Here is a 22,954-nt window from a genome sequence, read left to right as displayed (position 1 = left end):
AGATGGAAGAAGCCATCCTGAAACTATTTTAGATGTATTACAGGTGCCACGGCAATTTACTGGAGAAAGTATAGTCTTTTCACCCTTTTATAGAGGGTGCTGGAACATTTAGACTTCTGTATGCATCTATACCCATGCCTCGCATCTCACTAAGTAATTGACTCAAAATGGATAATAGACCTAATGGAAAATGTAAAAGTAGGAAACTTCTAGAAGGAAGCACAGGAGAAAATCTTCATGACCTTGGGTTAGGCAAACAGTTCTTAGATACCAAAAGCATGATTCAGAAAAGAAAAAAAAAAGATCAGTTGGACTTCATCAAAACTTAAAACTTCTGCCCTCTTTGCCTTTCTGCAGGGAATCAGCCCTTCAAACCAGAGCTTATATTCCAACTGGAGAGAGAAGAAAAGCTTTTGATGATGGAGGCAGAAACCCAGAGAGAAGGGTATTTAGGTAAGAACCGTCCTGCAGTAACACGGCAGCTAGAGAGCCTCTCCTAAGACGTGAGTCAGAACATTCCAGGCCCTAAGGTGTCTAACCCCTTAGCCTCCTCTGGCTGTCCATATTTATCTGTAATTGTTTGTTTCTGCCCGTTCATTCAGTTCTGTACTGCCCATGGCTGCCCATCAGACCCGTCAGAGTTATGCTTCTGCTTCAGGTTCCTTGACTCGCTTTTCTCTTTGCCTTGAATGAACGAATTGCTTAATAGACTGTCTTCAGTCATCCGTGGGACAGCTGGTAGTCACAGAGTAAATCAGCACAATGGAAGGATACTCTAGAATATTGTTTGTTTTCTGATGAAGGCCTGTCCTAATTCTAATTGTGTAGGGGTCCTTGAGCATAGATAGGCAGCCATTGTTCTCAAATGATTAAGAATAGCCAGTCAACTAAAGTCAGTATCAAAAGTGCTGAGTGCCAACATCATACGTAATTGGTCCTTCCCATGCAGCAATTTCAACTGAGACATTCTTACATTAACTTCCTTATTCAAATGCCCGGCTCTTCATCTTCCCATTCTGTCCTCTCTTTTCATCCTCTTATCCTCTAACACCTGAAGGGTCTCTTGACCTAGCTACAGTTTTCTTAAAATTCTTATTCAATTTCTTTAAACTTAAAAAAAAAAAGGCCAACAACACCAAAACCATCAGTTCACCCATTTCTCCCACCCCAACCCCTTCCTCTCGAAACCACCAGTCTGTTCTCTGTATCTGTAAGCTTGGTATCTTGTTGTATTTTAATCTACATATAAGAGAGATCATGCGGTGTTTGTCTTTCTCTGTCTGACTTGTTTCACGTAACATAATGCCCTTGAGGTCCATCCTTGTTGTTGCAACTGGCAAGATTTCGTTCTCGTGGCAAATAATATTACACTATATATATATATATATATATATACACACACACACACACACACGTATATATATACACACGTATGTATGTACTGTATATACTAGATACGTATATATATATGCATACACACACTATATATAGTTTTATATATATAAATATATATATAGTTTTATATATAAAACCTATATATACTATATATACACATAGTACATATATACCAGTGTATGTGTGTATATATATGTGTGTGTATATATATATATATACTACAGTTTCTTTATCCATTCATCTATTGATGGATACTTAGGTTGTTTCCCTATCTTGGCTATTGTAAATAATGCTGCAATGAACATGAGGGTGTGTATATCTTTTTGAATTAATGTTTTCATTTTCTTCAGATAAGTACCCAGAAGTGGAATTACTAGATCATATGGTAGTTCTCTTTTTAATTTTTTGAGGAACCTCCTTACTGTTTTCTGTAGTGGTGGCACAAATTTCCCTTCCCACCAACAGTGCACGAGGGTTCCCTTTACTCTGCATCCTGGCCAACACTTTTTCTCTTTTGTCTTTTTGATACTGGCCGTTGTGACAGGTGTGAGGGGATATCTCATTATGGTTTTGATTTGCACTTCCCTGATTATGAGTGATGTTGCATATCTTCTCGTGTCTGTTGGCCATCTGGATGTCTTTTTTGAAAAATGTCTATTCAGTTCGTCTGCCCATTTTCTATTTGGATTGTGTGGGGGGTTTTGCTATTGAGTTGTAGGCGTTATTCATATATTTTGTATATTAGCCCCTTATCAGCTATATGATTTACAATTATTTTCTTCCATTCAGTAGGTGGCCTTTTTATTTTGTTGATGGTTTACTTTGCTGTGCAGAAGCTTTTTAGTTTGATGCAGTCCCACTTTTTATTTTTGCTTTTGTTGCTTTTCCTTTTGGTGTCAGGTAAAAAAAATAATCACCAAGACCGATGTCAAGGAGCTTACTCCCTGTGTTTCCTTCTGGGAGTTTTATGGTTTTAATCTATGGTCAAGTCTTTAATCCATTTTGAGTTAATTTTTGTTTGTGGTATAAGAAAGGGCTCCAGTTTTATTCTTTTGCATGTGGCTGTCCAGTTTTCCCAGCACCACTTGTTGAGGAGACTTCTTTTCCTCACTGTATATTCTTGCTCCTTTGTTGTAAATTAATTGGCCATATAAGCATGGATTTATTTCTGGGCTCTATTCTGTTCCATTGATCTATGTGTCTGTTTTTATGCCAATACCGTACTATTATTTATTTATTTAAATTCAATTAGCCAACGTATAGTACATCATTAGTTTCAGATGTAATGTTCAATAATTTATCAGTTGTGTATAACACCCAGTGCTCATCACTATTTTAATTACTGTTGTGTTGTAATATTGCTTGAGATAAGGGAGTATGATACATCTAGCTTTGTTCTTTCTCAAGATTGCTTTAGCTATTTGGGGTCTTTTGCCATACAAATTTGAGGGTTGTTTGTTCTATTTCTGTGGAAAATTGGAATTTTGATAGGGATTGCATTGAATTTATAGATCGCTTTGGGTAGTATGGACATTTTAACAATATTAATTCTTCCAATCCATGAGCATGAATATATTTCCATTTATTTGTGTCTTCTTCAATTTCTTTCATTAATTCTTGTTTTCATTAATTTTGTGTCTTTTAATTTTTCCAACATATAGGTCTTTCACTTCCTTGGTTAAGTTTATTCCTAGATATTTTATTCTTTTTGATGCAATTGTAAATGGGATTGTGTTCTTAATTTCTCTTTGTTGTTAGATTGAAGAAATGCCCAGATTTTTGTGTATTGGTATTTTATTCTGCAACTTTACTGAATTCATTTATTCTAACAGTGTGTGTGTGTGGGTGTGGGTGTGTGTGGTCTTTAGGCTTCTATACATAATATGTCATCTGCAAGTAGTGACAGCCTTACTTCTTCTTTTCCAATTTGGATGCCTTTTCTTTCTTTTTCTTGCCTAATTTCTCTAAATCTGTATGAAATGGGTGAGAGTGGACATCCTTGTCTTGTTCCTGAGTTTTGTTTCACCATCTGATTTTATCTATGGGCTTTTTATATAAATGGCTTTTATTATGTTGAGGTACATTCCCTTTATACTCACTGAGAATTTTTATAATGAATGGATGTTGAATTTTGTTAGATTCTTGTTCTGCATCCATTAAGATGATCATATGATTTTTGTCCTTTATTTTGTTAATGTGGTGTATCATACTGATTTTTGAGAATGTCAAACCATCCTTGCATTCCTGGAATAAATCCTGCTTGATCATGGTGTATGATCCTTTTAATGTATTGTTGAATTCAGTTTGATAATATTTTGTTAAGGATATTTGCATCTATGTTCATCAGGGATATTGGCCTGTATATTTTCTCTTTTTTTATTTAGCCAACGTATAGTCCATCATTCATTTTTGGTGTAATGTTCAATGATTCATCAGTTGCATATAACACCCTGTGGCCTGTAATTTTCTTTTCGAAGTAGAATTTTCAAGTTAGACATTTATGTGAATCCAAACATGTTAGTAATATTTCTGGAGTCCATAAGACTCTGACAACTGTGTAGCTAAGGGTGCTCCTGGGTAGGCAAGAGTCAGTAAAATTTTCAAAGGAAACTCTTTCACTTCTATAATGTTTTGCTGCCATCTCAGTTAAGATTCAAGGTCACACATGATACAATATATTCTTTAGATATGATACATTCTTTAGATACAACATGTTCTTTGTATTTTTAATATATTAATGTTTAATTTAATTTAATTAACTAATATTAATACACTGATTTTTCTCTTCAATGATACCTTGGAGAAATCCCACCTACTCAGAGATTATAACTTTTTTTAAAGTCATGGCTATATAATACAATATGTGGCTATAACATGCATCATTTTGCCATTTTTTAATTGATGGGCATTAGTTTATCCCCTTCTTTTTTTACTAATATGAAAGTACAGCAATAAAAACCCCAATCTAAATGTCTTTGGATACTAGTGATTTTATTTCTGTGGAATAAATTACCTAGTGATTCAGAGATTCAAAGAGAAAACCCATCCCTTACTAAGCTTTAACTTTGGAATTATAACCCAAAGAGACATAATTATCCTCCATTGGCTTTCTTGCAGCCTGTAGCGACTGATTTAATTGATTTGGGTAAAGAAACATTTTTAAAATTAGTATTCTTACAACCACTCTCTTGGCAGGTCCCTCATAGAAGAAATCTCTCCATTTTTTTTTTTTTTTTTTTTTAAAGATTTTTTATTTATTTATTCGACAGAGATAGAGACAGCCAGCGAGAGAGGGAACACAAGCAGGGGGAGTGGGAGAGGAAGAAGCAGGCTCATAGAGGAGGAGCCTGACGTGGGGCTCGAACCCGGAACGCCGGGATCACGCCCTGAGCCGAAGGCAGACGCTTTAACCGCTGTGCCACCCAGGCGCCCCAGAAATCTCTCCATTTACAGTAGGAAAGAGAAAGATGTCAATAAATAACAGTTTCTAAACTATTCATTTCCTTGCAAGATTTTCTAACTTACAAACCATCCATCTTGTCCAAAGTTGGCATCCACACAGATTCCCTAGATTCCCTTTTTCTGTGTCAGGCAACGAATATTCAAGATGAGAAAAACTATACTTATAAAATGAGTATGTATTCAAAATGCATTCAAAGATGAGTATGTATTTCCTCATCTTTACTCCCTCCAGGTTAACCATTAAATAAACAACTGTTAAAGTAGATATCAGACGGTTTTCAAATCTTCATTCTCTTGAGGATCTAATGTATAACTTTCCACGGGTGACCACTGTAAACTGAGAAAAAGAAGAAGTGGTAGTCTCAGGGTTCACATATCCTGAGGGAGAGAAAGAATCTGTTTCAGGTGGTAATTTGTTCCTTGTATTTTGAAACTTTAGCCCATGTAGGCATGAAACTAAGAGGTACAAACCTACCCGTTGATATTTTTCCACGTTTCCACATTTGAACTTTGCATCTGAGCCTTGCTGTTGTTTCATTTTGAAGTTAATACCTTCCTCAAATACTTAGACAAGTGGTTTTTCATACTTTCTCAGTCACGGCCCCCAGTCTGTAATGTGACCCAGTACAGACGTATGTATACTCGCATATCTGCACATCTGAAATAAGCATTTCACGCAGTGATATCTGGACATGCAGTGCACCTCTGATATTTTCTGGGTTTTTTTTTTTAATTGCATGCGTAATCTACTAAATTGATTTTAAGCCTCACAAATGGTGTCTCACCATCAGTGTTCTCATGCTCTTCGAGGTCATACGTTCTAATTATATCCAACAGTATCTCATAATCTATTTTAAAAAGTACAGCCTTCCCTGCTGGTCACCAGATTGTGTCTTCTATATGGAAAGTTGATAAGCATAAATACTTAGAGTAAAACCAGTGATTTGTGATCCATGTCTACATAAAGTCAACTTATCAACCCACATAAGTAAACAAAATCTGTTTCATGGAATTGCCTGGTTAATTCTGTCAGAGGTAGAGAGTCAGCGGCCTGTTAGAGCCACCTGCAGCCCTTGCTGCCGTGAGGCGCCAGTCCCCAGGGGCTCTGAAAGATGACCTTTAACCAGCCCTGTACCTTAGCAGTGCTAATGAAATCTGAAACTCCCAACAGGGATGGAAAGAAGTTTCTGGTCTGTAGGGCCAGGCAGGCATCATGGTTCCACAAACCAAGGGCTTCTGGGCTTTTCTTTCTTCCTTTCCTTTTCTTTTCTTTCTTTGATTTGCAGTGTCATCTCTAATAATATCCAAACCATTCACTTCACTAACCATGAGATCCTTACTTTTAGTAATCTCCATCTTTTTTTTTTTTTTTTTTTACATTTTATTTATTTGAAAGAGTGAGAGAGAGAGAGCACCATCAGGGGTGGGGGCAGAGGGAGAGGCAGACTCCCCGCTGAGCAGGGAGCCTGACGTGGGGCTCGATCCCAGGACCCTGGAATCATGACCTGAGCTGAAGGCAGACGCTTGACTGAGCCAACCAGGCGCCCCTTCATCTTTCAAGTGATAAGGTGCTCCCTGAAAATTATCTTGCTCTTCTCTCTCCTTTTCATAATTTGCTGGCTACAGCTAGATCTGAATCCACTAAACTTTTCAGAAAAATATTTGGCAATTTTTATTTTCTCTGTGGGAAGAGACTGGAAGGCAGCAACTCTGTGCATCAATGAGCACAATACCTGGCAAGGGGCCACACCAAATCCACAGGGAAGCAGTGCTCCCTCTCACCAGGGATACATTTTCATGTTCTTGATAGCAAATTCTTGTGGCCCAACTTTTCTTATTTCTCAAAGGCACTAAACGTACCTCAGTCCTTCCCAGTTTATATTCCTAGCTACTGTCCAGCCTCCTAGAAAGTCTGGGGATGGAATGACAAACTCCATAGCACACGTCAAGGATGTCAGATACACCAGGAGGAGTGTTGTGAGATTTTTATATCTGTCGACAACTGGAGAGAAACTTCCACGTACGCATTACCAGGAGCAGCTTGGGCATGAGTGTACATGTGTGTGTTTTATACACACACACACACACACACACACACACACACACCAAAGGGGCACAACTCTTTTGGTTCTAATGACTCTTCTGGTGTCCTAAGGGACCCTGGGGCCAGAAACAGCATTTGAGCACCTTGAGGAAACCCAGAAACAAACTTCCCCATCAGTTAAGACCACAGTATTTTCAGAATACATATTAAGCTCTTTCAGTATTGAAGCTTCTCTGGCTTCATAGCACTAATTCATTTTTTTTTTAATTTTTAATTTTTATTTATTTATTTATTTAAAAAAATTTTTAATAATATTTTTTATTATGTTAGTCACCATACAGTATGTCCCTAGTTTTGATGTAAAGTTCCATGATTGATTACTTGCGTATAACACCAGGTGCACCATGCAATACGTGCCCTCCTTACTACCCATCGCCAGCCTATCCTTCCTTTTTTTAAAAAATTAAGTTCAGTTAGCCAACATATAGTACGTCATTAGTTTTTGATGCAGTGTTCAACGATTGATTAGTTTTGTATAACACCCGGTGCTCTTCAGATCACGTGCCCTCCTTAATGCCCATCACCCAGTTACCCCATCCCCTCCCCCGTTCTGCAACCCTCAGTTTGTTTCCTAGAGTCCAGAGTCTCTCATGGTTTGTCTCCCTCTCTGATTTCTTCCCTTTTTTTTTTTTTAAATGCCATGAGGGGCGCCTGGGTGGCTGAGTTGGTGAAGCATCTGCCTTTGGCTCAGGTCATGATCCCGGGGTCCTGGGATTGAGCCCCTCGTCGGGCTCCCTGCTCAGTGGGGAGTCTACTTTTCCCTCTGCCCTCCCCCTACTCTCTCTCTCTCTCTCAAATAAATAAATAAATAAAATTTAAAAATAAAAATAAAATGCCATGCGTCTACTGATGGGCCAGATTTCTTCAGCATTATCTTTAAATAATCTCTTATAGATATTTTCTTGCACTCTAATCTCCTTCTCTATCCCAACCTGATTGTCACTCCCACAGTGAAAAAGAACAGCTGAGAAGTTGGTGCTTTTCTTGAGACAGTCCCTAAGAATTCCTCATCTTTAATTCCGCTTCAGTTTATTATTATCTGGCACTGAACAAAGACACTTCCCATTCCTGTCAGTGGGTCTCAGCTGTTCTCAGCGTTTGCTTCAATGATTTTCATTCCCTTACGGCGTACTAGGGTATCACACATCACTGCGTTAATAATTGCGGCAACTGTAGTTTAACTTCACGTGTTAACCTTAACTAAACCTCAAGGTTTTTTTTTAAAGATTTCATTTATTTGGGAAAGAGGAGAGCACACAAGCAGGGTGAGGGGCCGAGGGGAGAGGGAGAAGCAGACTCCCCACTGAGTGCTGAGCCCAATGCGGGGATCAATCCCAGCACCCTGAGATCATGGTCTGAGCCAAAGTCAGATGCTTAACTGACAGAGCCACCCAGACGCCCCTAAACTTCAAGTTTTGTGGTTTTTTTAAAATAATTTTTTATTATGTTAGTCACCATACAGTACATCATTAGTTTTTTTTTTTTTTTAAAGATTTTATTTATTTATTTGACAGAGATAGAGACAGCTAGCGAGAGAGGGAACACAAGCAGGGGGAGTGGGAGAGGAAGAAGCAGGCTCATAGCAGAGGAGCCTGATGTGGGTGGGGCTCGATCCCATAACGCCGGGATCACGCCCTGAGCCGAAGGCAGACGCTCAACTGCTGTGCCACCCAGGCGCCCCCATCATTAGTTTTTGATGTAATGTTCCATGATTCATTGTTTGCGTATAACAGCCAGTGCTCCATGCAATACGTGCCCTCCTTACTACCCATCACCAGTCTATCCCATTCCCCCACCCCCTCCCCCCTGAAGCCCTCAGTTTGTTTCCCAGAGTCCACAGTCTGTCGTGGTTCATTCCCCCTTCTGTTTACCCTCCCTTCATTCCTCTTTCCTTCTCCTACCGATCCAGTTTTAACACAACCTTTCATAAATATTTAGTGACACCAAACAGATGCTTATCTGGAATTACAATTCCCGGCCAAAATTTACTTTGTAATAGAAAACTTACCACATTTGCCTTACCTAACTTCAGACATAAGGAAGATGTGGAGAAAATGGCATGGTGCTAATAAAATATACAAATCTGTTTTTTAAATTACACGTATGTTTAGTCTGTTTTTCCTTATAACTTTTTTGATCGTTAATAGTGGTTCTGATATCAGATCTCAGGTTGTGATAGGCCGGCCAGTTTTATGCTCTAATATAAAGGGGTGTGTTTGTTTTCTGCATTTTGCCCCTCTGCTCCCACTCTACATAACCTGTTCTTGTATTCATACATTATATGTTTCCCCCTGCAGACTGAATTGAAACTGTGATTCTAAAATTATAGCCTCCTGGCATGGAGTAGGGGTGGCAGAGCCATTTTTAACATGGATGATTAGAAAGTTAGAATTCTTCTCAAGCTCACATGGGACTTTCACCAAGAGAGACCGCAGTCTGAGCCGTAAGACACACCTTACCAAATTTAAAAGAATAGAAATCATACAATGTCTCTCTCAGACCACCATTGAATTATACTAGAAATCAATAAACTAAATAACTGGAAAATCTTAAAATATATGGAGATTCAACAACACATGTCTAAATAACACATCAATTAAAGTAGAATCTCAAGAGAAATTTAAAGATATTTTGAACTAAATGAAAATTAAAACACAACTTACCAAAATTTGTGGGATGCAGAGAAAGCGGTGCTAGGAGGGAAATTTAAAGCACTAAAGGTATATATATTAGAAGAGAAGAAAGATCTAAAATCAACCATCTAAGCTCCTACCTTAGAAAATAGAAAAAGAAGAGCAAATTAAATCCAAAGTCAGCAGAAGAAAAGAAATAATAAAAATTAGAGCAGAAATCATATTGAAAACAGGGAAGCAATAGAGAAAAAAAATGAAAACAAGGTCTGGTTCTTTGAAAAATTAAAATCAGTAAAGCATCTAGCCAGGCCAACTAAGAAAAGAGAGGATACAAATTACTAATACAAAACATGGAAGAGGGGACATCACCCAGGTCCTATGGGCATTAAAAGGATAATAAAGGAATACTGTGGACTAACTCTAAGCCCACAGATTTGATAACCAAGATGAAATGGACCAATTCCGTGAAAAGCCTAATTTGCCAAAATTTAAACAAGAAGAAATCGACCATCTGTTAAGGAAATTGAATGGATGACTGATAACCTTCCAAAACAGAAAGATAGAACTCTTTCAATTGTGAGGAAAAGCAGTGGAGACACAAGAAATCCTCCAAAGTTTAAATATACTCTCACAGAGCTAAGTCTCAGTTGTGGTGAGGAGAGGAGCCAGCTGTGTATTTGTCTGTATCCTCTACTGCCCGCAAGTGCCTTCTTTTCTCTTACCATCTAAAAGGTCAGTAAGACTCCGGGAAACAAGCTGAGGGTTGTGGAAAGGGAGGTGGGTGAGGGATGGGGTAACTGGGTGACGGGCATGGAGGAGGACACGTGATGTGATGAGCTCTGGGTGTTATATGCAATTAATGAATCGTTGACTACTACACCAAAAAAAAAAAATGTCAGTAAGAATGCAGGGTCATCTCAGCCTGGGTCACCTGAATTGATATTCTCGACTAACTTCTATCAAAAGAGGAGAGAAAAAGAAAATATAAATTGAGATTTTTTTCCCTCTTAATTCATTATTATTAACTATTACTAACTAGCTAACTATTAAATTTAAAGGACTTGGGGCGCCTGGGTGGCACAGCGGTTAAGCATCTGCCTTCGGCTCAGGGCGTGATCCTGGCGTTATGGGATCGAGCCCCACATCAGGCTCTTCCGCTATGAGCCTGCTTCTTCCACTCCCACTCCCCCTGCTTGTGTTCCCTCTCTCTCTGGCTGTCTCTATCTCTGTCGAATAAATAAATAAAATCTTTAATAAATAAATAAATAAATAAATAAATAAATAAATTTAAAGGACTTGTTTGGTATTTACAACACCTATAACATTTTTGTTGTTGAATTCGTTCATAGAGGATGCTGGCATGATTGACTTTCTCCAGCTCTAAAGCAGAATAACTAAGAAGATGAGATAAATTCTCAGCTTTCCTACTTGAAATGAGGTCTTTTAGTGCTCTTTTGCAGTGCATATTTTCTCCATCAGATAAGTTCATTTATGAATTTGACTTAACACAATTTCTCATCAGCACCCTGCTTTTGGTACTAAGATAGAACTTAAATGTTGAGAGAAGGAAAGGAAGTGTCGAGGTGTTTAGGTACGCACCACTGGCTAAAGGAAGTTCAGGTTGCTCTTGTTAAATGTGTGATTTTTCCATAGAGCCTGAAACTAAGTGAAATTACTTTTTTTCCCCTTCCTGTATTGCTTTAGCATTGTAAAGCCACTGGTCAAAAGGGAACTTTAATCTCTTAAATATTTGAGAGGGGTCATGTCATAAATGATGTACAAATTCTATTGAAACTGGGTTTTAACCAGCAAGCCGCCATCATGTCCTCAAGCCACCATGTCAGTCCCAAAAGATAGAACATATTAAACTGTATCTCTATGGACGTATACTGAGTGTTTCTGAGGATACCAAACAAAACTGTAAGCATTATGATGAACTCTAGCTGGAGGCCAAACTTCTCATGCATAAGCTATTTACTTTATCTACCTCCTGTAGTATGGCCCTTCACTTCATCTTTAGGTGATAAAATATTAATGTAATAATTGGAAGCTTGGCTTTTGAGAATCCAGAGACATCACTAAGTGGTTTGTTGTTGTTCTTTGTTTGTTTTTGGCGAGGGAGGGGATTGACAAGGGGGGGGAGAGAGACAGAGAGAGAGAGACTCTTAAGCAGACTCCAGCGCCCAGCCTGGAGCTGACTCGGGGCTCGATCTCACAACCCTGAGATCATGACCTGAGGTGAAATCAAGAGTTGGACACTTGGGGCGCCTGGGTGGCGCAGTCGTTAGGTGTCTGCCTTTGGCTCAGGGCGTGATCCCGGCGTTCTGGGATCGAGCCCCACATCAGGCTCCTCCGCTATGAGCCTGCTTCTTCCTCTCCCACTCTCCCTGCCTGTGTTCCCTCTCTCGCTGGCTGTCTTTCTCTGTCAAATAAATAAAATATTAAGAAAAAAAAAGAGTTGGACACTTAACCAACTGAGCCACTCAGGCACCCCACTAGCATTTTCTTTTAAAGTACCGAGAGGAACACGTATGGATGTGCCATCAAGTGTTACCCTGCAGTCACTGCAGTGCCCTGGAGCCTAGTGCCACCCAGTCATCAGTGGCATTTTCTTTTTTTCTTTTTCTTTTTTTTTTAAGTTGGGGATAATAGGGGGTTACCCATAAGATTTTATACAAGAAAAAATACAGTATTTTAAGTTATTTTAAAAATTAAAAAGACTCAATCCACAAGAGATTCCTGTGACTTTTGCTTTTCCCATCAGCAGGTGATCCCCTAAGTGTAGCCCTGCCTCTTATACAGCTTTTCAACTTTGTGGCAAAACTGCCATCACCAGTTTCTTTCCCATGAACAACCCATATACGTGCCCTTTTAGTTCTGAGAGTGAGAATGACTCACCCTGGGATCTATTCATTATATGCTGTCTGCTTGTAAGCTGAGTGTTAATAACTAAGTGACAGACCATTTCCACCCAAATATGCCTGTCCTCAACTCTTCTGGTACTTCAGATTTCCTAAACATCAAAGTATTTTTCCAGTAAAAGGACACAAGCCAAAGTCAGTGTTCATTGAGTTTTGGTTTTTGATGATTTGCCTCAAAGGACACCTAAAGGTGCCGGGGAACTTTGCTGTGCTCCCTCCCTCCACCTCCATTTTTTTTTTCTGTCTTTGGAGTTGCATTCTGTCACAGTGTTTCACATTCTGACCAAACAATGGCCTTTACTAATTGTGAAATACCTTTTTTTTTTTTTTAGATCAGTTGAAACTTATGGCATACAGTGACTTAGAAGAGTTTATTATTCTCATGAAGATAAATAGCTTATTAGAGAGAGGCCATATGATGCCTCAGGCATAGAGATCTGTGCTTACTTTCCTCTGCACAGCATTTAACGCTTTCTCCTAACACAAACTAAAACATTGCCATACCCACATGCCAGAGAAAAAAGCAAAAGTTATTTTCAGAATAAAAAGCATTTGTCCACTTGAATCCTATTCTTTCTAATTTCAGAATACCCCCTTCTATTTTGTCCTTGGGATCTCCAGGCAACCCATGATAAAACTTACATGGTTTTACTAGGCCTTTTGAATAGGGCTACCATGTTTGATGTTTCCAGGTTGTGTTGCAAAGCCCTGATTTTGAGACATACAGATAGCCTGAATTATGTGGAACCCAGAATATGATATAACCAAAGAAGAGCCATTTTCTAAGTACTCTTAGAAGTAGTAACATGAATTTTCCCGTAGTTCATCGAAGTTTCATGTCATGACCTAAGTGCCAAATCTTGAAATCTCTGAATAAAAACATTCACTTGTGCACATGTCTAAATTTTCTTTATCATTATAGGAACCAAGAGTCAACACAATATGGATAGGAATCAAGAAGTGGGATTAGGCTACATTTCTCCCAAAGAGCTTTCTTCCCAGAAGACCTGGCAACAAGGTGCAGGAGGGTTAACCAGGTGTCAAGATTCCATGAAAAATTTTCAAGGGAATATTTCTCAGTTGCACAAACAAGGTGATTTCCCCTGCCATCTTTGGGCAGGAGTACCAATTCATATTTCTGAAGATGAGAACTGTATATTGACTCATATAGAGGATGTTTCCAATTGCCTAAAAAGTCAAGAATTTCCATCTTGGAGATCCCAGCATTCTTGGAGGAAAATGTATCTGACCGAGTCACATAATTATCAATGTAGATGTCAGCAAATTTTGATGAAGAATAATTTCTTTAAGTGTGACAGCACCAGTTGGATATCACATCACAATGATAATGTGAGAGTACACAGAAAAGAAAAAAACTACAGCTGCCATGACTGTGGAGGGAACATGAAGGTTTCATTGCTTAATCAAGACTTAATTCAAACAGGGCAAAAGCCCTACCCCTGTAATGAGTACAGAAGAGCCTTCAGTGATGATTCCAGCTCAGAAGTTTATCAGCAGTTACACTTAGAAGGGAAGACCTATTCCTACAGTCCATGTAGAAAGGGCTGTAGTTATAGTTCAGCTCTTCATACTCATCAGAGTGTTCATAGAGGAGATGATTGTGCTTTTGAGAGTTCACATCTGCAATCCCATCAGAGAGAACATACAGAGGAGAAGCCATGTAAATGTGGATATGGTGAGAACTTCGATCAGTGCTCCTCTCTCAACACTTGTGAACTTAATCACACAGGGGCGGCATCCTATAGATGCAATATTTATGAGAAAGACTTCAGTCATAGCTTAGACCTTAATAGTATTTTTAGGGTCTGTACTGTGGAGAAACCCCATGAATATGAGGAGAATGGGAATGTCTTTAATCAGAGTTCTTGTCTTCAAGTCCACCAGAAGATCCACACTGAAGAGAAACTATACACAGATGTGGAATATGAGAAGGGTTTTATTTGTAGCTCAAATCTTAACATTCAGCATAGAGTTCGCATGGAAGAGATTCCTTATAATTCCAAGGAATGTGGTAATGACTTCAGTCTGGTCTCACATTTTCAGGACCTTCAGATAGTCCACACTAGGGAACAACCGTATAAACATTATGCATGTGGTAAGAGCTTCAGCCAAAATTCATATCTTCAAGGTCATCAGAAAATTCACATTGGAGAGAAAGCTTACAAGGACTGTGGGAATGGCTTCAATTGGAGTTCAAAACTTAAAGATCGTCAGAGAGTCCACGCTGGAGAGAAGCCATACAAATGCAATGCATGTGGTAAAGGCTTCAGTCATAGATCAGTTCTTAATGTTCATCAGAGAGTCCACACAGGAGAGAAACCTTATAAATGTGAGGAGTGTGACAAGGGATTTAGTCGGAGTTCATACCTTCAAGCCCATCAGAGAGTCCACACTGGAGAAAAACCATACAAATGTGAAGAGTGTGGGAAGGGCTTTAGTCGCAATTCATACCTTCAAGGCCATCAGAGAGTTCACACTGGAGAGAAACCATACAAGTGTGAGGAGTGTGGGAAGGGCTTCAGTCGAAGTTCACACCTTCAAGGCCATCAGAGAGTCCACACTGGCGAAAAACCATTCAAATGTGAAGAGTGTGGGAAGGGCTTTAGTTGGAGCTTTAATCTTCAAATTCATCAGCGAGTTCACACAGGAGAGAAACCCTATAAATGTGGAGAATGTGGTAAGGGCTTCAGTAAGGCTTCAACTCTTCTGGCCCATCAGAGAGTCCACACAGGAGAGAAGCCATACCAATGTGACGAGTGTGGTAAGAGCTTCAGTCAGCGATCATACCTTCAAAGCCATCAGAGTGTCCACACTGGAGAGAGACCATATATATGTGAGGTATGTGGGAAGGGCTTCAGTCAGAGAGCATATCTTCAAGGTCATCAGAGAGTCCACACTAGAGTGAAACCATACAAATGTGAGATGTGTGGGAAGGGCTTTAGTCAGAGTTCACGCCTTGAAGCACATCGGAGGGTCCACACAGGAGGGAAACCGTACAAATGTGAGGTATGCACAAAGGGCTTCAGTGAGAGTTCACGCCTTCAAGCACATCAGAGGGTTCACACCGAAGGGAGGCCCTATAAATGTGAGCAGTGTGGTAAGGGTTTCAGTGGGTTTTCAAGTCTTCAAGCTCATCACAGAGTCCACACTGGGGAAAAACCATACAAATGTGAGGTGTGTGGAAAGGGCTTCAGTCAGAGATCAAACCTTCAAGCTCATCAGAGAGTCCACACAGGAGAGAAACCATACAAATGTGATGCGTGTGGTAAGGGTTTCCGTTGGAGCTCAGGTCTACTTATTCATCAGAGAGTCCACAGTAGTGATAAATTCTATAAAAGTGAAGAGTACGGTAAGGATTATCCTTCATCAGAGAATCCATACAGAAATGAAGTTCTATAAAATATTTCTATTTGTTTTGAAGTCCTCAAATAGGAACTGAAATTTTCCATTCACTAGAGTTATTATAGTAGAAAAAATTTCTTTAATGAAAATTTAATGTTTCTGCCCAGCCTCAACATGCCCAATAGTCAGACCACACAGCAGAGACATCTAACAAGAGAGTTTCCATAAGGGATTCTGTCATAACAGGCATTGCACGTAACTTTTAACTATCATTGTACTAGCGCTTATAAAAGGTAAGAGTAACAAAGGTACAATGATGAGTGTGCCTAAATCCATGTCCACTCTAATGTAAGCTTAGTGAGGGAAGGGGCTTTATTCATTGCTGAGTTTACAGAACCATGACATTGCATAACTCAGTGTAGGTGTTCAGTATGTTTTGCCTAATGACTAAAAATGTATAAAAGTATCATGCTTAAAATTTTTATGAAGCTCATTCCCCCCCCCAAGAAAAACCCATTTAAAAATGTATTTGGAGGAGGAATCCTGCAAGTAACCTTAATATAAGCACTTCAAATGGGAAAATATTCCTTGAAATGTAGGATATCAAGCAATATTGCAATCTGAAATTACATGAATTTGGCTGTAACTCTGTGGGGATTGGTTCCCATCCTTTGTCCTGTCTTAAATAGGATGAGCTGAATTCTTACCATTTGGTCTCTTTCTATACAGTATACCATCAGTTTAAGTTTAGCGCTGTGTGTGTGTGTGTGTGTGTGTGTGTGTGTATACACGTATGTGCACTTTAAATGACAATACAAACTGATAAACAATGTTTTTGGTTACACTACATTTTACACAATTGACTTTTTACTCCTGCCTTGTGTGTTAAGGCAGTTTTACTGTAATATTTGCAAAGTGTCAGAAATGGTTACTAATGAAAAATACTTTCTTAATAAATGTCGAAATCACAATACTTTGGTTCATTAGTCTCCATATTAATGTCAAAGTTCTTTTGATCTGACTGATTTCTAAGAGTTATAGCCTTTGTCCAATTCAAACCTCCTTAGGCAGAATCTTTGATGCTTTTGTAGGGCTTTAATTTTATCAGGTTCTCCATCCCTGTCCTCCCACTCACACAAAGAAAGGAAAAATCTTGAGTTTTTCTAAACATCTTGTCAAATGTATTGGTTATTAAGATAGAAGTGTCTTTTACTTGCTAGTCTCTATCTTCCAAAAACAATGCATTCTGTTGGTGGGATTAAAAAATACACAAGTTTGTTAGAGTATATATATAGTGTACACGTACTATATATAGTATGTATAGTATTTCTAGGTGGGTATGCATATTTTACTGTATACATATGTATGGAAATTATATATATAAAATATGCATAGCCCCCTGGAAACATAGAATAATACATACATACATATATATGTAAAATGTGCATACCCACCTGGAAACAGATTAATAATTTATGATAAAGCAGTTTTAATAGAAATAATTTGTACAATGAGGGTAATTTTTTAAACTGGAAATAAATAGGGGTTTGAATAAATTTGTCCAAGTTCCTATAAAATGGAGTTACAGAAAGTAAGGAAACAATCTAAAATGACAAGAATCGTGCCTATTGTGTAGTGAAAATGTGGATTGTACCCTCATAATATCCAGTTAATTTAAGTCTGTATACATATATGTTCAAATACATGCTTCATAGATGATGTATGAAAGATTATTCATCATCATATATACAACAGTTTTCTCTGAGAAGCAGGATCTTGGCTTAGTCTTTTCTTTTTTGTACTTCATTTAAAGTTTTTTTCAACTAACATTTACCAATTTTATTGAAGTAGTAAAGTACTGGGATATCATCCTCTATAGTTAGGAACTCATAATGTGATTGCTCTATTTCACTAGATAGCATTATGGCCAAAACTAAAGAATAAAATTCCTGAAGTTAATTTTCAAAATTCCCTGGGTTTTTGAGGATAAAGATAAATTAGGTGTCAGCACCTTTATCTTTCTGTGAAATTTCTTTAGGTCTCAAAAACCATGCAGCCTAGAATGCCCTAGTACAATTCGGTAGTGTTATAAATTGGTGCATTATCATTTTTCTATTTCCCTCCTTGGATGATCAAGGTGACCAAAGTACCCACTTAACCTGGCTTCCAAGGTGCTATTTCAAGTTGCACAGTATCATCAGAAATCAGGGCTTTTAGTGCATTTCTTTACTGTCATCACCTACAAGGGAAGATCATGAGAGCTCCTGGTGGTTTTATCATTTAGGGTGCTTTTAGTTGTAAGTGATAACAAATGTAACTTAGAGTTGCTTGAACCAAACATATTTCTCCAGTTCATATAAATGAAAAGATACAGGTAGGTAAGACTTGGGTCTGGGTCAGCCAAGGAGGTTTTGTATTGCTTTTCTTGAATTCTCTCACATCTGTTCTTTTGTGTGAACTCTTGTCTTTAGATTGGTCACAAGATGGCAGTATCACCTTTTTTGCTCACAGATGAGGGAAGAGGACTCTGTCTCATTTTTAGGGTTATGTAGTCCTACTCCCCCAAATGTATAAGATCTCTGTCCTCTCCAGTCCCCACTCAAAACTGAGACTGATCCAAGACAATAAAGAATATCCCTCTTTCCCGTAAATAGGCTAGCTTGCTCCTAGTATTAAGCAATAGCAGGCTACATCAGGAAAATGGCAAGAACATGGACAGAGAATCCTGTGGCACAGGTACACAGGGATGGGCAAAAGCTGAGGGTGAAGAAGGAATATTGAGAAAAATCCTCCAGCACTCCAGCCCCTATGCTAAGCACCAGGTAACATTATAAAAATTTGAAGTGGTGTACTGAAGATAAACTATTGCAACAACAGAATTTAATTCCAACTTCATTCCTGACCAGATTGGTTCACCCTAACATCCATGCAGAATAGCAGTACCCAGTTGCAAGCAAAAAAAAAAAAAAAAAAAAAAAGTATTTACTTTCAGTCCCCACTGTTTCATACATGTTGTTTGGCATGCAATCAAAAAATTACAAGATGAAAAGAACAAACAATCCTCTGCCAAGCAACAGCAGACTAATTAATAAACCACACATTAAGATGAGCATATTTTGGAAATATTAGAGAATTTTACATAACTGATTGATGTGTTGAGTGCTTTTGTGAGAAGGGGAGATAATATACATGAATAGGTGGGGGATTTCAGTGGAAATTAACAAAGATTCAAATAGGAAACGCTGGAAAAGAAAATTTGTCACAAAGGATGCTTTGAAGTACTCGTGAGTAGGCTCAACAAAGCTGGGAAAAGCATCAGAACTTGAATATAGGTCAATTGAAATCATCCAAACTAAAGCAAAAAATGAAGAACACAGACTATCAAAGAACTGTGGGAAAACTTTCGTATGGTCTAATATATATAATTGGGAATCTAGGAAGAGAGGAGAGAAAGAATGAGAAGAAAAATATTTGCAGAGGTAATAGCTGAGAATTTTCTGAAAATAATAAAAGACCTCTACCAGATTCAAGAACCTCAAGAGTACCCAAGCAGGATTTAAAAACAAACAAAAACTTGATCTATTATTGCCAAATAGCTGAAAATGAACAAGGCAAAGGAAATATTGACAGCAGAGAAAAAGGACACATTACATACAAGGAACAGAGATGAGTAAGAAAGCAGACTTCTTATCAAAAACCATTCAAGCCAGAAGTCAACGGAGTGATATCTTTAACATTCTGAAACAAAATACTGTTAATCAAAAATTCCTAGCCCAATGAAAATGTTTTTCAAAAAAAATGCAAAATAAAGATTTTCAGATTAATAAAAGCTAATAGATTTCACTACCAGCAGATCAGCACTATAAAAAATATTAAAGGAATTTTTATAGACAGAAAGTATATACCAGAAGTAAATCTGGACCAAGAGACGGAAGAAAGAAAAAAAAAAGAAAAGAGAAAAGGAAAAGAAAGAAGGAGAAAGAAAGGAAAGAAGAGGGAGGGAGGGAGAAGGAAGGAAGGAAAGAAGGAAGGAAAAGAGAAAACAAGAAAGAAGGAAAGAAAAAGGCGGGAGAGAGGAAGGAAGAAAGAAGGAAGGAGGAAGTAATGGAAAGAAATGGAAAGAAAGAGAATGAACGAACTTGGAAAATGCTTAAAATTGAGGCAAATATAAAATAGTTTTTCTTATTTTTAATCACTTGAAAATACTCATTAAAGCAAAAATGTGAGCAAAGTTCTGTGAGTTTATAGCATATATAAGAAGTAAAATTTAACAATACCATAAAACAGCAGAGAGAAATTGGAAGTATGCTGTTCTACACTACATGAATCGGCATAATATTAGAAGGTAGACTGTGAAAAATTACAGGTGCATATTATAAGCCCCAGAGCGACCATTAAAAAAATTTAAACTGGTATATGGCTAATAAGGCAATAGTAGAGACAAAATGGAATTATTAAAAAAAAAACAAACCTCAATCCAAAAGCAGGAAAATTAAATAAATAAGACATGGTAGAAATAGTAAACATTAGCATGATGGTAGGTTCAAATCCTGTGATATCAATAATTACATTAAATGTAAATGTTCTAAATATACCACTTAAAACAGAGATTGTCAGATTGGATAAAAAAGCAAAACCTAACATATGCCATATGTTTTCTGTAAGAAACACTTTTTAAATATAAAGAGGTAAGTAGGCTAAAAGACTAAGGATGAAAAAAGGTATGCCATGCTAAAACTAATCAGAAGAAAGCTGGACTATCTATATTCATATCAACAAAGAATTCATACAAGGATTATTACCAAGTTTACAGCAGGTAACGTACAATTCTAAATGTGTATGCACCTAACAACAGAGTTTCAAGATTCATGATGCAAAAACTGATAGACAACCAGAAGTATATTTGGAAAACTAAATAGTTCTCTTAGTAACTGACAAAACAAGATGACAGAAAATCATTAAGGATGTAGGAGACTTGACCAACACTACCACCCAGCTTGACTTCTTTGCCATTTAGAGAAGACTTCATCCAACAGTGGTTGAATACACTTTACTTTCAAGTGCATTTGGAACATTTGCCAAGATAAATCATATTCTGGGACATAAAGCAAACTATTCCAAATTTAAAAGTAAAATCATGCAAAGTACGTTCTCTAAACCAAATGGAATTAAACTGTATCAAGCAAGTGATACCTGTTGCCAACCATGAAGAGCAGCAGTTCCAGAATGTCAACCCATTGCATGGCTTGCAGGTGTCAAGGTCCCTGTAAATATTAGGGACAACTTCACGAGAAGATTAGGGACACCTTTATGCCTATAAAATTAACAATTTCAGCAAAATGTATGAATTCCTTGAAAGACACAAATTACCAAAGCATACACAAGAAATGGACAGCCTGGATAGTCCTATATCTCCTAAACAAGTTGAATGTGTAGATAAAAACCATCTAGCGCTGAGTGTTACATGCTACTGATGAATCACTAAATTCTACCCCTGAAACTAATAATACAGTATACGTTAATAAAATTGAATTTAAATTTTAAAACAGTCTAGCAAAGAAAATCTAGGGGCAAATGACCTTACTGGCAAATTCTAGCCAAAGGGCATGAGGGAAATTTTTGGACTGATGAAGTGTCTCGTATCTTGATTTCAGTGACGTATATGTTAGTCAAAATTCACAGAACTGTATACTAAAAAGAATAAATACCATATGTAAATTCACCTCAATAAACTGCCTTGAAATGAATGCCTGGACATTGCAAATAAAATTGTATAGAAAAACTCAATGTGTAAGTGAAAATATTTGAAAATTCAAACTCACCACTCAGATACATACTGTGAATACTTTGATCTATGCCTCATGTTACACAGGTAAATACCTCTGTATAATATTTTTCAAAACTACAATTACAACATGCATACTACTTTTTAACTTTTTTTTAAAAGATTTTATTTATTTATTTGACAGAGAGAGAGAGACAGCCAGCGAGAGAGGGAACACAAGCAGGGAGAGTGGGAGAGGAAGAAGCAGGCTCTCAGCAGAGGAGCCTGACGTGGGGCTCGATCCCAGAACGCTGGGATCACGCCCTGAGCCGAAGGCAGACGCTCAACGATTGAGCCACCCAGGCGCCCCTACTTTTTAACTTTTAAAAATTCATCAATATACTAAAAACATTTACCCTATCAACAAATTAATCTACACATCCTTTTATTGGCTACACAGTATTCCACTATGCTTATGTATCAATTTTGACTTATTTCTTACTGATGAATATTTTTCACTCTCCAAAAAGTCAATGGAAAATTGAGAACCACAAAATTTATATTCTTTCAATTCTCCTATTAACTCCTGCAGTCACACAAAGTAATCAGTTGTCATAGCAGACTCACATGAATCATAGTCCTTACACAACAATATTATTAATGATTCAAAGCATATACAAAAAATCACATCCAAATGCAGCTTTCCTTTAGGAGGGCCTCAAAAACATGTAACATACAGCTTCCTCACAAGTCCTGTTTCTTGCACAGGAAAGCATTTTGGGTAATAACAGAGGAACACTAAAAATGTGTGTCAATATTTGCCCATATCAGGCCCAGATGTAGCGTTGCTTTTTTGAACAGCCTGGAATGATGAAGCACAGCTTGTAATTATGCATGAGGTAGCATCTTGGCTTCATAGTAACAGCTGAACATCAACAATGTGTGTGATGCATGTCAGCTCAGAGGAAGCTGTTTGGTTTGGGAACTCCTAGATTTTATATTTGACTACTCATTCATGTAAGGATAAAGAGATTGCATTATGGACTTTATTTCTGCAGCAAACCATATTCCAAATAAACATAAATTCTGAGTTTATTTGCAATAGGCAATTTGGATAGACCAGGTATACCCAGTTAAAACCTTACTTTTAAATTAGAATTTAAATTTATTGATTATCTTCATGCTAGTAAATACTACTAGCATTTTTACATGGTGGTCTGATTGAAGTCACCATTCCTCGGATATTCCAGGGAGAGGTGGTACGTTACTGGACCAATATTAATTATTTTCATTTTTGTGGGAGGAATTTTTA

General features: G+C 37.8%; 1 protein-coding gene across 2 annotated transcripts in view; it reads left to right on the top strand.

The window, feature by feature from the left end:
- ZNF112 (zinc finger protein 112) overlaps positions 1-16,851 on the top strand; it is a 43,543-nt gene extending 26,692 nt beyond the window's left edge. For both annotated transcript variants that reach the window (XM_040634121.1, XM_008684439.2), the window contains exons 4-5: positions 358-453; positions 13,438-16,851. In XM_040634121.1, the coding sequence (XP_040490055.1) occupies positions 358-453; positions 13,438-15,935 (2,594 nt within the window). In that variant the 3' untranslated portion in view covers positions 15,936-16,851. The remainder of the gene's footprint in view (positions 1-357; positions 454-13,437) is intronic.
- Positions 16,852-22,954: the final 6,103 nt, after the last annotated feature.

Source organism: Ursus maritimus, unplaced genomic scaffold, assembly GCF_017311325.1.
Source record: "Ursus maritimus isolate PB19 unplaced genomic scaffold, ASM1731132v1 scaffold_19, whole genome shotgun sequence".
In the NCBI taxonomy this organism is placed as follows: domain Eukaryota; kingdom Metazoa; phylum Chordata; class Mammalia; order Carnivora; family Ursidae; genus Ursus; species Ursus maritimus.
The sequence above is the reverse complement of the archived record's forward strand: the minus strand, read 5'-3'. Positions and strand labels throughout refer to the sequence as shown.